Below are 14,573 nucleotides of genomic sequence, written 5' to 3'. Positions count from 1 at the left end.
TCAACGACTTTTTTTATCAAATATCTAGTCTGACTGCCCTTCTGGCAAAAGAACATGAGGGAAAAATACTTTAATTAAACCATATTGTATTAATCTAAATTGCTTCAACGGTTTAATGCATAGTTCAAAGTTTATGATCCAATGGGCTGTTAACATTGTGGTTGAACATGTCAATATAAAAGACAGTATTTAGTTATGTTACCACCCTGAATGAATGAGTCCAGTTATGTTACTCTAGTGCAATGGCACCTTTTGGCCTTACTCTTCTGCTCCAGGATTCATAAGAACAGCTCCTACATTACCCCTACAGAAGAGACTAAAGGGCCAATAACAATGGAAAATGAAAGTAATATTCACTACTGCATGTTGCGCCATACCTTGGCCTTTTCAGTATTACACCTTTTTTATAATAAAGAGGTGATGAAGGTGTATTACCAGATATCAGTTTATTAATAGCATGGCAGAACACTTTGCTTTTGTAAAGGTTGCTGTCAAATATCATAATTTCACATAGCATACACCAACAAGGAACATTTTCTTGACCAGGGATGGCCAACTTGTGGGCTGCATTATGGTGCGTAAAATAATCACGAGTTGCAAGTTGGCTACCCCTGGTCTGAAACAAGTATATTTTTAAAAGAAAAACACTACCCAATCTGCAAACAAAATACAGTGGTTACAAAAATGTATTTAATGAGTTCACAAAAATAAGAACTTGAAAGTTCACACTTGAAAATATTGTACAAAAATCTGAAGCCATCAGCAAGGGAGGGCAATCTGAAGCAAAAATGCTTCCAACTCAGTAAACTGGGCTGTGGGAGACGAGGTGGCTCTAGTTGTCCACTCATCAGGATTCAGTTTCATCTGCATCTTTGTCTGGTTCTTCCTCATCCTCTTCGTCATCCTGCTGTTGTTTCTTCCAGAGTTTGGCCATAGCCAGCAACCGGAGGTTTGGCTGATTTGCAGAGTCCTCTGGGAATATGTAATCATAATACTCTTCCCAACCAGCATCCGTCTGTCAGCACAGAAAGTAAACATTCATCAAAACGATTTTAACAATTATAATCCTAACATAGACTAATAAAACAGCCAATTACCACAAAATACAATGTGGATACCACATTATTATAATCTAAAATCTAAGTTTCCAGGTTTGTGAGTTCTTTTCAAACTCAACCTGAATTTGAACAAAACTCACCTTTCAAATCTGATCCAACAGCTAATACAATTTAGTTCAGAACTTGACATAGATTGCTCCCCCTTTACCTCATGGTTTTCAGGCTGGACATTTCTCTTGTAGATAACCTAAGCATTCAAGATCTTAAACTGTCGAGCAGCTATGCTAACAGAACATCATGCAAATTTGATACTAGACATTAAACCGAGGTCCCATCTGCCTGTTTGTTCAGGTGGATGTCAAAGATTCCATGGCACTATTTGAAACGAAAAGGGAGTTTCTCCCAGTATCCTGGCCAATAATGCCCCCAAAATATAATTGGTCACTCCATGGTGGTTTGTGGGACATTTATTTTTCAGAATTGTTGATTCACCTGTGCATGTCCAACTTTTTATTCATATTTCCAGTATTCAGTTTATTTTTAATTGCAATTTCAGTCTGGTACATTTTCCAACAATACTTTCATTAGATCACATTTCTCCATTTATTATTTTAGCTCATAATTAGGATATTCTTCATGTAACCTTTTTTGTCCAGACTTGTCAAGAAACATTTCATGCATGTGTTCACATGCAAGTCTTTGAGCAATGCACTTACCCCATCATCTGCCTGCAGCTTTCGCCTCTTCTTCACCCGTTCTGGCATGAGTTTTTCAACTCTTTCTTGCGATGACTCTGTACCAAATTCTACTTCAAAGTCCTTCCAGGACTCCAAGAACATGAGTCGCTCTTCTTTCTCCTCACAGTTCCGCAGAGATCTGTTGGCATCCTCATAGATCTGCCGGCATCTGGTTAACCGGTCTGTGCCTTCCACCGAGAGTTCAAATTGAACATAACTGATCCACACCTATAGAAAACAAAAAACACATTACAGTTCGACAATGCAAAAATGTCAGCCTAATCCTCTCCTCCATTAATAAATCATACAGAAAAGTTTGTATTCAAATGCAAAAAAAGAATACTTGGTGATTATGAAGTGGTATTCTAACAGTCAAGATATTCACATCTATCAGAAGCCATGAGAATGAAGTTTGAGCTGCAAGATAGTATGGTAATATTCCCTGATATTGACAGTTATATTTCGAATTGTTTTATTGTTAATTTCCACCCAAATTTCCTCTACTGAAGTCATCTAATTCCTTGTCCTTCAACCAGGTATGGTTAGTTATCTTGCCTGTTGTGTCAGGAGGGGCATCACAGCCGAATCCAATATCGTTAACCAGACATTTCAGCCACAACTATGCTCTAGACTTTTTTCAATTGAGATTAATTGATACAAGATTATGAAATGACAAATGTGGGTTAAAACAAGAATCCAACTAACTTAATCTTACGAATAGGAAATCTTGTCAGATTATTCACAACATTTCCATTCTTGGATTTATACACATTGTAAAAACACCTTTAAATACCTTAACATGCTGAGTACGTTGAAGCAGGCACCTGTAAAGCTTTCTCGTCCTTTCATATTCTTCCTGTTCAATTTCAAAGTCGATATAGGACTTCCAGAGAACCTGAAAAATGGTTCAAAGGGAACAAAATTATCCAGTTCAAAAATCGCAATTTATGTGTATGGATCAACACCATAAGCAATGCAATACTGACATAATATCTCAAATCAGGATTCTAGTACATTATAATTTACATTTATACTAGCACATTATAATTTACATTTCACATCAGGACATCTCAAAGCATTTGATGCAGCTGGAAGGGCTGGGAGTGGGGAGGGGAAAGACAACCAAAGGCAGTCAAAGAGGCAGGTCTTGAATGAGTGGTGGAAGGCAGCGAATCATAGGTACTCTGGGATGCAGTATCAGAGAGCGGAGGCAGAATTACAAAGCTCACTTGCCGATAGTGGGGTGGATAGGGCGGGCACATGAAGGCTTGCGTTTGCTGAGAGAAGTGAGTGTCTAGGTTTTGTTGAAGGAAGCTGCAGAGGTTAATTGGGCTTAGACAGTGAAGGAACTTAAGGTGAAAATGAGGATCTTAAGCTCAATTTACTGGGGGAATGGGAAGTCAGTAGAGCTGAGCAAAGATGGGGGTGATAGGCTCATTGAGTCTGGGGTGGGAAAGGACATGGGCTGTGTAAGGAAGACCTAGGGAGTCCAGTGACCAGTGTTGGCATAGTGAAGCCTGTATGCAATAAAAGTATGGATGAGGGTCCCGACAGCCCGAGGAGATAGGTAGTGGTGGAAGCAGGCAATGTTTCAGAGACGAGGGAAAGCCGAGCAGCTAACAACAATAACAATAAGCGCCCTTCACACAGGGTAGTATCTTGGAGCGAACACGAATATGGAATTTGAAGGATAGTTGGGAGTCAAACAAGGCAGAAAGGTCCACACTGGCTCTGTGAGTTGGGAGTGTGCATCTGTGGAAATTGACATTGCCAGTTAGCATTTGAGGTGAGAAGAGCTGACAGAAGCCAATCAGGAGAGCTTCTGTCCTGTCAAACTTCAAGAAAGTTAGAACTCATCCAGGACTTCATTTCTGACAGGCAATTTCACTTGAAAGCAACTACAAATTCTGAGTACTCAATTGATATCCACTTGATTACCTTAAAAGTACTTGTTTGATTGTGTAAACAATGAATCAGTTATATAATTAAATATGGCAAAGAAACAAGTTTCCAGAGCTCTAACAGATTGAAAACATGATGTCTTACCTCTGGCATATCTAGTCTTGGTTGGCCGATTGCCAGTTCATATATTGCACGAGCACGTTCAATATCACCAAGGATGGTCTCCAGCTCAGCAAACTTAATCCACGTGGTGCAATTCTCTGGTGAGAACTCGAGGTACTTTTCATAGAGTTTCCTGCACCGGTCAAACTCACGAAGTTGGAGTTCAAGTTCAATGTATCCTTTGAACAGCTTGTTTTTTGGACATTTCCCTATTGCTGTACCCTGAGAAAAAAAGTTACGATTTTTGCATTCAATGGCAGGTGGTCTACTCAGCTCGTATTCTGTGAGTGACAGAAGATTTATCAATCGTGGAATTGCGTCCATAAACTAACAGGAATATCCCTGTTTCATTGGACTAGTGGCTGGCAACGGAATAACACTATTCAATCTCCTTTTTGATCAAAAGTGCACCATTGATCACACAGTGATTACAAGGATTTTTCAAAAAAAAGTTAAAGAGCATTCGAGAAATAGAAAAACTTTTTTTAAAAATGCAATATCTTGCATTGACTATACTCTCATTTGATTACTGATGTCACCTAAATAGGTGAGCAATTAATAAGACCTCCATGGTGGCATAAAAAAAGGCCCAACAGGAATGTTTTGTGATAAAACTATCATAACTTATTCTAACTAAAAGAACTAAATAATAATCCTTACATTTCCTATAGTGCCTTTCACTTCATTTCAGAAGGATGTTTTAACGTGCCTCACAGGATATACTGCAAAGTGGAGTGATTGTGTGTTTTGTGGGTGAATGTGGCAGCCAATTTTGCGAACAGCAATGTCCTACAAACAGCCATGAAGTGAATGACCACGATATTGGGATTGTTCGCCAGGACTTGGGGAGAAACTCCCTTCTCTTTGAAAAGTAAGTAAATGTATGATAAGTATATCACAAAAACGTAACATCACTTACCAAAGCTCTCCTGGCCATAGCCAGACTCTTCTGTCGAACTTCAAACTGTGCATATAACAACCACATTTTGGCAAAGGTGAACTGAAAAGAGTTCAAGACATTAAGACCAATGTTAGTGTAGATACATCAAGAAAGTAATGGTTATTTATTTAGCTGTACCTATTCTAACCACAGATGCCTGCATAAAGAGTCCAGACCAGATTGCCCAGTATTATTCACTGTATTCACTGGCTCCCCATCCCCCAGAGGATCGAATTCAAGATCCTCATCCTTACCTACAAGGCCATTCACGGCCTTCCTCCCTCCTACCTCTCCGACCTACTATCCCCCTAAGTACCTGCCCGTACCCTTCGTTCCTCTGGCTCCGGTCTGCTCCACATCCCCCGCCCCAACCGCCCTACCGTCGGTGGCCGGGCCTTCAGCCTCTCAGCCCCTAGGCTCTGGAACTCCATCCCCCAGTGCCTTCGCCTTGATTCCTCCCTTTCCTCCTTCAAGGCTGGTCTCAAGACCTTTCTCTTCGACCGTGCCTTCAGCTCCCCTCTCGACTCTCTACCCCTCCTCGCTCCCTCCCTTCCCTCCCCTCACCCTGACCATTTCCCCGCTGCTCGGGTCCCAACCCAACTGTCCAGCGCCTTGGGACGTCCTCCCGACGTGAAAGGCGCTCTATAAATGAAATCTTGTTGTTGTTGTTTTGGAAGCCCCACTATATTTTCCAGTGTAGTCAAGACAACATTAGGACTACGACATCACAGTAAAGCTGAGGGCTAAAGTACGCTGAGCACAATCTTTTTATTAAGCCTTTGTAAATGGTATAAAGAATGAGTTAGCAAAAAAAAACTTAGTACAGTACTGATATCACACCAGTATCAAAAATCAATCATCCTAATTAATAAAATAGTTTCAGAACTAGAGAATTGCACCTTTTTGTGGGGAATAAGTTCTAAAGATGCTTGATACACTTGTCTGGTCCTCTCTGGATCCTGTTGAGGAATGAACACCAAAGCTTATTACATACACTATACAACATATTCTCAGAAGCACAAAATGCATATGTGTATATTATGTTGAATAAGATAATATACAAGGGCAGAGCAAAACATTGGACACGTTTCCTTACTCGACACACACACACACACATGACTCTGTTTATCTAGCTGTAAGCAGGAACCCGCTTGTTAGTCGATTGGCGGTTCGCTTTTCTGGGGGGAATAATTCCTTCCCCAAAAAATAATAAGTTTGGTCATTCAGTCCACGAATATTTATGGGACACTGCTGTGCGCAATTGGCTGCCGTATTTCATCCGCAAAATACGCTCACTCCACTTTACAGTGAATTTCATGAAGCGCTTTGAGACGTCTCGAAGACGTGGAAAGGCGCTATATCAAACGCAAGGATTATTATTTATATTATAACAAGCCTGGAAGTTGGGATTAAAAAAAATGTTCTCAACAAAAACGGCAATTGTAACTAATGACAACTGAATTAACTTTACTTCAAAACCTCTTCAATCCAGGTTCTGGAACAGACCATTATTAGATGTAGTTTTCCCTAATACAATTCCTCAGAAAGAAACAACAACTTGCGCTTGTAGGGTGCCCTTCGTGCAGGGTAGCGTCTCAGAGCGCAATGTGACATTCTCCTTTGTCAGTCAGCAAAATAGGCTTATATCATATTAAATCATGTAAGTCAATGAAGGGAGCCTGCTGTCTATCACTATCTACTACAACAGCTCTGCCAGCTCAGAGCTAATACAAAGAGGAACAAGTGTCTTCATCTAATTGTTTTCACAGACCTCCCAGTGGGCAACTTGACAAGAGAACTTCAAGGAACTTGGGAGCAGGTTTCCTAGCCATTCTCTCAGCTATTAAAGGAATGCTGCCTGGGGAAAAGAATGGGGCAAAGAATAAAAAAAAGACTGATTTATTTTAAAGAAAATGATTGCTCATGGAAAGTATGTGAGGGACTGGGAACTATTTTCAAAAGATTAAGTTTACTTGTATGAGTACCTTTGCCTCCAGCTCTTCATACAAGGCATAATTGATCCATAAGTAAATGTATCTCCTCCAGTGCCTCTTTTCCTGAATTGGTGGTACATTGGCTATTGCTCTCTCATACACTTCACGCACAGCATCAGAATCTGCATCACTTTCGACGAGTCGAAGGTAGTCAAACCAGGCATCATAATTATGTGGGTTGGCCTTTCAGGAAACAAACATGAAATCTTGGGTTATCCAAATATGCTTAGTACTTAGTTTTGAAAGTACAGAAATGTGAGCAGTTACTAACTCATTATGCCTTAAATGTTGCCTGCATTCGGTTATTCCCATCCCTACAGATAATCTACAAGAAAGTTATTAAGAATTTAAATTAGTTTTGAAAGAGTACATTACTATTGGAGAATATAAACAGATTTTTCTGTTCCTCCCAGTAAAATAGACCACATAGCAGAACAAAATGTGCTCACACCAGTTCCTCTGAGGAGACCCACACCCCAACAAATACAGTAAAACTTGCACGAGTCTGATCTGTATAAATTGTTTAATTCCCTAAATCGTACATCTGCCCAAGTCCGGTTCAAAAGTTTATAGTCTAAGCAAGTTTGACATAACTCGTACGTTGCATAAGTTATATGTATGGTCCCCACTCATGCAACTTATGAGGTTTACTGTACTACTAAATTCAAACCTGATTTACTTAACAGATCCATTAGCAATTTTATTTATATTTTGAATAATCCTTAATTTACTTTTCATCGAAATGGACAAAGATAAAACGTACCTTGACTTCCTCTTCGTACTGAAAGCGCCTCTTGCTGACGATCACATCTTCAATGCCTCTCCTATCACCAAACTTCTTCTCAAACACTGTGTAGTTTTTGAAGAGCTCTTGAGCTTGCTGCTTTGCAATCCTGTCCAATGCATACTTGTAAATCACCCTTACTCTTTCAAACTAGAAAAGAAATTCAAAGTGGCAATCTAACATGAAGGACTTCATTCAAAGACGATAGAGAAAGGTTTCAATAGATAGGCCAAGTCAAATTGACCCATAAGTTTAGAAGTTGCACAAAAAGCTAGATGTTAATATAAATTGGTAAGGTTTCTTTGCCGACTTTCTTCTCTTTACCTCGAAGATGGTGGCTCATAGGTCCATTGACAGTACTTCATTTAAGGGGCCATTCTTCCCATGTGAGGCTAGATGATGAGCGTTGACGTTTTTGTGACTATAGTGCATCAAAAGAGCCTGATTCTACTTTAACCCATCACCATACATACACTTTCCAGCAGAAAGCAACTGGATCTCTAGCCCAGTGATGCCAAGTCCAATTATAGTTCCGCTACAGCTACTCTGACCGAGATCAGCTAAATCAAAGCAAACTGCAAACTGAACCTTCAGTCTCCTTGCCTATATGGTTTATTATTACCTACTTGGACATGGGAGGAACACCACAAATTGGATGTTCTCCGAGGTTACAGTTTGGGTGCTCTGTCAATACAATACAAAATTACATTAGCATAGCGCCTTTCATGTCAGGAGTTTGAACCTAAACATGTAACAAGACACAAATTTTATCTTGCCTTCAAAAATAAAGAAATCCAGTGTCTTTCTTACTTCTTTCTGGTGCTCCTCGAACCTTGCAAATGCTACAAAAAGCTGTTCGTCCATGTGGTCTTCCCCAAAAAACTCCACTGCTCTTTCATATACTTTCCGTGAATGTCCAATGTAACTGTGCCTTTCTTCAAATCGGGCATATTTAATCCAGTTCTTAATATCCGGGTGGATGGTAACAAGTACAAACAAATTAAGGAAAGCTACTTTTTCATAGAATGCCAGAGCACAGAAACAAACCAGACCATCAAGTCTGCACTGGTGTTTTGTACACATGAAACATCTAAACTAATTCCATTCTCTTGCTCACTCCCCTTAATATTTGTCCTCTTCATGGTAATATGCAATTACAAGTTGAAAGAATGATTACTATCTGATCTTCAAAACATGGTCTTTGCAGCTAGAGAGGAATGCATGGCAACTAGCAACTTTCGAAGAGAATGTATAAAAAATGGTTAATTACGTAAAAACCTTCTCTTCCTAAAATCTTTAAAAGGATATATTTCTCATAAACCAGCCTGGCTCTTTCAACTTCCTTGTATCGGAGTTCAAAGTTGATGTAGGAGTGCCAGGCTTGCTCCTCTGGGTGCCATTCCATCCAGCGCTCGAACACCTGACGTCCACCTGCAACATTTCCCAGCATCTCTTCCATGTATGTGTATTTATACCTGACCACAAAAAAAGCTCTGTTAAAAAAATACATAAGAACAAACTATCCACTGTCAATCGTTCCCGATGACATTAGAAGCACACGACAGGTGCATTTTAAATGCATTTTCATTCTAATGTGTGGAATGGAGAAGCAACACCACGGAGGGCATGGAACATGAGTTTGCACTTGTGTTTGTAATCTGAACCAGGTCACTATGGGGAAGTTCAACACATCATTGGAACAATAATCATAATCATCATCATCCTCATATTTGAACACTTTCCCACATGAAGGCATAAATAAATTATGGTTGGGAGGGGGAGTTAAAGTTACTCTGTGGTATCTCCTAGAAGTATGTCACAGTAACACCAAGAGAAGCCTGGCACAAGTCATTTGCTTTGATTAAACAGCATCACGAATAAAAAAAAATTAGTGAGCCGTTATCATTCATATATTTTTTGTAAACCTACCAGAACTGGTTGACCCTGGGCAGGATGGTAACAGCTCGATCCCAGATGTTGCGGGCATGATTAATCTGTCGGTTCTTCATTTCCATCTCTGCATACTTCAACCAGAGGGTGATATTTCTGTGATCGACATCTAAAGCACGCTCGTAAATCGAACGTGCTCTTCAGGGATACGAGCAGAACATTTAACATAAGAGTGAGAAGAATAAAATAACTTTTTACTATTAATTTAGATTAAATTAAATTTTAGTTTATTTTTCTAAATATTATACACAATTTTCACAAAAAAAATCTTAAAGCAGTTACCGTTGTATTTCTTTGAGGCTCTCCTCCCATTGTGCGTACTTTATCCAGTTACTAATAACAGTCCGATTTTTCCGTATGTTGTCTTCAAACGTCTTTTTACATATGGGATAAATTATGCAAGGAACATTAAAGCAACTTAAATCCAGCTAAAATAAATCTCATTTATTACACTATTCTGCAAAATGGATACAAAGCACAAATATCACAAAGTACAATACTTTTCTTTTTCTTAGCTTGTAGTCATTTAGTTCCTCTTCATCAGTGATCTTCTGGGTAGGAGGTGGAGGAAGGAGCTCAAGCTCTCGTTCTTTTGCTTCTCTCAGCAGTTGTTCCGCTGTAATTTGTAATTCGGCGGGTGCTTTATTTTTCACCTACGGAGAAACCCAAACAAAGTCAATTGGAGGTACCCATCCAAATACAGTTGAGGTTAAAGAATTCACATTTTGTTTTTAAAAAAAATAAAGCTTGGAGCTTTCAGGGTAAAATTAACTGTGCTTTTAACATGTGTGTATACATATATATATATATATACACACATGTTGAAGTATTGCCACATGTTCTGGTCATTTATCAGAGGAAAACTATTTTTGCTTTTGCAAAACAGAGAACAACTCGCTGTAGTTGAACTGCCTGTTGTGTTTGCGTACGCAACAAGAACAACAAGATCATATTTGTATAGCGCCTTTCACGTAGGGAGGACAGTGTACAGCATTTCAGACCCGAGCTGGGGTCAGTGGGGGGAAAAGGGAGGGGATGGGGAGTGGCCGATGGCATGGTCGAAGAGGAGGGTCTTGAGGTGGGATTTGGAGGAGGAGAGGCAGAGTGATTGGGGGATGTAATTTCAGAGGTTAGGGGCAGAGTGGCTGAAGACTCTCCCGCCAATGGTGGGCTGGCAGACGTGGAGCAGGCCGGAGCTGGCTGAGCAGAGGGAGCGGGCGGGTTGGTTGGGTGTTAGGATGTCGCAGAGATAGGGTGGGGCGAGACCATGGAGGGCTTTGTAGGTGAGGACCAGGATCTTGAACTGGATCCTTTGAAGGATAGGGAGCCAATGGAGTCGGGCAAGAATGGGGGAGATAAATGACCAGAACATGTCACGGAGTTTGGTGCGGGAGAGGACACAGGCTGCGTATATACGTACACATAGTCAATACACACTTCAAATATCTTTGTGAAAGGTTTTGAAGCTGACTCTATGGGTGAGAATTACTGTTAGTATTATAAAGTTAATCCACTCATGGCTAGTTATGACATAGATGTACCACTCACTGATCCATCCCAAGGTAACTTCTGAACTCTGTGCAAACCATCAATTTTCCCAAGGAAAGTACATTGGAAAAAGAGGTAGTCAAGTTTAATGAAAGAAAGGTATGTGTGGAAACGCATACAGCCCAAACACATTAACTTGAGAGCCTCTTCACGGATCACAAAAGTAGAAAAATCTATAATCCAGAAACTCTGGGAGGATATGGATATTAATGAACATTCATCAAAATTATGTTTGTTTTGATGCTCTGTAAATAGCATTTGTGATCAGTAAGAAGCAAAGCAGATTATTAGAACTAGGCCGCCCGTGTCCTTTCCGGCACTAGACTCTGCAACACCATCACCTCCATCCTCGCCTATCCCCCAGAACTCATAGAGTTCAAGATCCTGGTCCTCATCTTCCACGCCCTCCACAGCTTTGCTCCGTTCTACCTCCTAATCCCCTACCACCTGTCTGTTCCCTCTGCTCAGCAGGCTCCTGGTTTATGTCCCCTGTCTTGCCTGCCCCACCATTGGCGGGCAGACCTTCAGCCTCTTTGCCCCCACCTTTTGGAACTTCATCCCATTCCTTTCACCTCGCCCCCTCCCTTGTCTCCTTCAAGTCCCTACTCTTCAACCGTGCTTTCGGTTACCCTCCTAACCCTCCCCTTCCTCCACCCCTCCTGATCCCAACCACCAGTTCGGGTGCGGATCCCTGACTGTCTTGGGACATCCTCCTGATGTGAGAGGCACTATACAAATGTAAGTTGTTGTTCAATATCACAAACACATGAAATCCGTGGAGCTGTTTATCACCATAGCAAGATGCACGAGAAGCAGATCATATTATTAAGCCAATTTTAAGTGAGAATGAGATCTGGAAAGTGCTGAGAATCCTCCTATCGACTACTTGCATTTATATATTGTTTTGCATTCCACTTGGGATAAAGATCTAAAATTGCACACTGGATTCCGGGTACACCAATGTTCTGGCTGCTTGGCTGTCAGTCAATGTCTGGATGAGCCACAATTTCCTTCAACTAAATATGGACAAATATGGCTCCCATATCTCCTTACTCTGGCTCTGACCTGGTCAACTTCCCAAGCCTCTCTCAAACTTCTCTAACCAATGCATAATGTTGGCATCTAGTTCGATCCTCAGCTCTTCTTTCTCAGTTCAAGAACACTTTTCTTCTCCTCTGCCACACTGCTCGCTTCTGCCCCTATCCCACAGCAAATGCCACCAAAACCCTTACCCACCCCTGTTGCTTCCTGCCTGGATTTTTCAAATGCACTCCTTCCTCCCTGGTCTCCCTGGCTCTGGCATCCATAAACTCCAACTTATTCAAAACTCCACTGTCCTCAACCTCACCTGCTCCGAACTACGTGTTTCCGTCACCATACTTACTCGGCTCCACTGGCTTCTAGTGGATCAAGTTCAAGGTCCTCAGAATCACCCCAGCACCTCCCAACTCTCTAATTTCCTCCTCACTACTCTTCTGCTCATCGCCTCCACTTGGCTAACTCAGGTTTAAGTGCACTGGATTGCTACCGCAATGAGGTGGGCTGTATAAATGCAAGTTTCACCCACAAAATATACAGTCCATTCACTTTGCAGTATATTCTGCGAAGCGCTTTGAGACGTCTGGAAAGACGTGATAAGGCGCTATATCAAATGCGAGTATCATTAAGTTGTTGTTGCTGTTGTTTGCTGCACAGGCCATGCCCTCTCCGTCCCCCGTCCCCCCCCCCACCAAGTGGCCAAGCTTGCCGGTACGCAATTGGTTGCCGCTTTTCACCCACAAAACACAGTCACTACACTCTTTAGCATGCATTCCAGGAAGCGCTTTGAGGCGTCTCGACGACGTGATCCGGCGCGGTATCAAACGCAAGGATTATTATCATTATTATTATTACCACTCCCTAATCTGTGGTTACTCCCTCCCTCAATCCCTGCGTCTCACCGCACCCCCCCCCCCCACACTCTCTACTGCTCTTCAACGCAAAGGCCGGGGGTCTGGTCACAGCCCGAGCCTCGGGGCCGGGCCTCGGGCCTCGGGCTCTCGCTCACCTTCGCCACTTTGGGGATCCGCTGTTTTCCGGCCGCTGTGGACGCCATTGTCGAGCTGGAGGAGGAAAACAAATGGTGCTTTTTCCCGCACGAACAGCTTTTACACCCGAACACACACCCACACACACACACACAGCACAGCACAGGCCGCGGCCTCCGCTCCCCTTCGCAGCCCAATACCTCTCGCGCACGCGCAGCGCCCGGAGCCCAGCGGCGCCCGCGCGTGCGCAGTGACAAGCTGGCGGTGCTGCCCCCCCCCCCGCGCACGCGCCGTGACCAACCGAATCCTTTTCCTTCTCCGCTCCCCCCCCCCCCCCCCCCCCTCGCCGGCTCGAGCATGCGCGGTTGGGTGTTGCCCGGTTGCCATGGGAGCGGCGGTTTGTTGCCGGTGATTTCCTGCCCCGGAGGAGGAGAGCGACTGCTGTTCTTTCCCTCTGGTGGCTTCGTGTGTCAGTGAGTCAACCGCCCCCCCCCACACCCACATACCCCCCACACACACACCACACACACACACACCCCTCACACACCCCACACACACACACACACCCTCACACCCCCCTCACACACCCCCCACCCCCACACCCCACATCCCCACACACCCCCACCCCCCACCCCCCCCCCCCCCACACACACACCCCCACACACACACCCACACATACCCCACACACACACCCACACATACCCCACATCCCCACACACACCCCCACACACCCACACCCGCCCTCACACACCCACACCCACACCCCCCCCTCACACACACACCCCCCACACCCACACACCCCCCCACACACACACCCCCACACACACCCCCACACACACACCCACACATACCCCACATCCCCACACACACCCCCACCCCCCCTCACACACACACCCCCCACACCCACACACCCCCCCACACACACCCCCACACACCCCCCCCACACCCCCCCCCACACCCCCCCCACACACACCCCCCACACACACCCCCACACACCCCCCCCCACACACAGCCACACACACCCGCCCACACCCACACACCCACACATACACCCACACCCCCACACACACCCACACCCCCCCTCACACACACACCCCCCACACCCACACACCCCCCCACACACACCCCCACACACCCCCCCCACACCCCCCCCACACCCCCACACACGCCCCCACACACCCCCCCACACCCCCCCCACACACCCCCCCCCACACCCCCCACACACACACCCCCTACACCCCCCCCCACACCCCCCCCACACCCCCCCCACACACCCCCCACACCCCCCCACACCCCCCCCCCACACCCCCCCCACACACCCCCCACACACCCCCCCACACACCCCCCCACACGCACACACACCCCCCCACACCCCCCCCCACACACCCCCCACACACCCCCACACACACCAAAAGGAGAAGAAACGAGTCGAAAGTGAACAGGTGAAGAACAAGACTGTAAGACCACCCAG

General features: G+C 44.1%; 2 protein-coding genes across 2 annotated transcripts in view; one reads left to right on the top strand and one right to left on the bottom strand.

Moving 5' to 3' along the window:
* Nucleotides 1-668: 668 nt before the first annotated feature.
* On the bottom strand, nucleotides 669-13,362 carry crnkl1 (crooked neck pre-mRNA splicing factor 1). The gene is made up of 14 exons (XM_007898339.2): nucleotides 13,123-13,362; nucleotides 10,028-10,180; nucleotides 9,810-9,901; nucleotides 9,507-9,665; nucleotides 8,886-9,052; nucleotides 8,388-8,566; nucleotides 7,557-7,727; nucleotides 6,785-6,976; nucleotides 5,699-5,758; nucleotides 4,779-4,859; nucleotides 3,842-4,081; nucleotides 2,589-2,690; nucleotides 1,775-2,023; nucleotides 669-1,015 (listed from the first exon to the last, which is right to left on the bottom strand). The coding sequence occupies exons 1-14, from the start codon at nucleotides 13,168-13,170 to the stop codon at nucleotides 848-850; spliced, it is 2,061 nt and encodes a 686-aa protein (XP_007896530.1). The 5' UTR covers nucleotides 13,171-13,362; the 3' UTR covers nucleotides 669-847.
* Nucleotides 13,363-13,469: 107 nt separating this feature from the next.
* Nucleotides 13,470-14,573, top strand: part of cfap61 (cilia and flagella associated protein 61) — a 44,555-nt gene continuing 43,451 nt past the window's right edge. The window contains exon 1 of the mRNA XM_042333696.1: nucleotides 13,470-13,575. The gene's annotated coding sequence lies outside the window, so the exon portion shown is untranslated. The remainder of the gene's footprint in view (nucleotides 13,576-14,573) is intronic.

The sequence above is a fragment of the Callorhinchus milii genome, unplaced genomic scaffold (genome assembly GCF_018977255.1).
Source record: "Callorhinchus milii isolate IMCB2004 unplaced genomic scaffold, IMCB_Cmil_1.0 Scaffold3, whole genome shotgun sequence".
In the NCBI taxonomy this organism is placed as follows: Eukaryota; Metazoa; Chordata; class Chondrichthyes; order Chimaeriformes; family Callorhinchidae; genus Callorhinchus; species Callorhinchus milii.
This window is presented reverse-complemented; position numbering and strand designations above follow the sequence as displayed.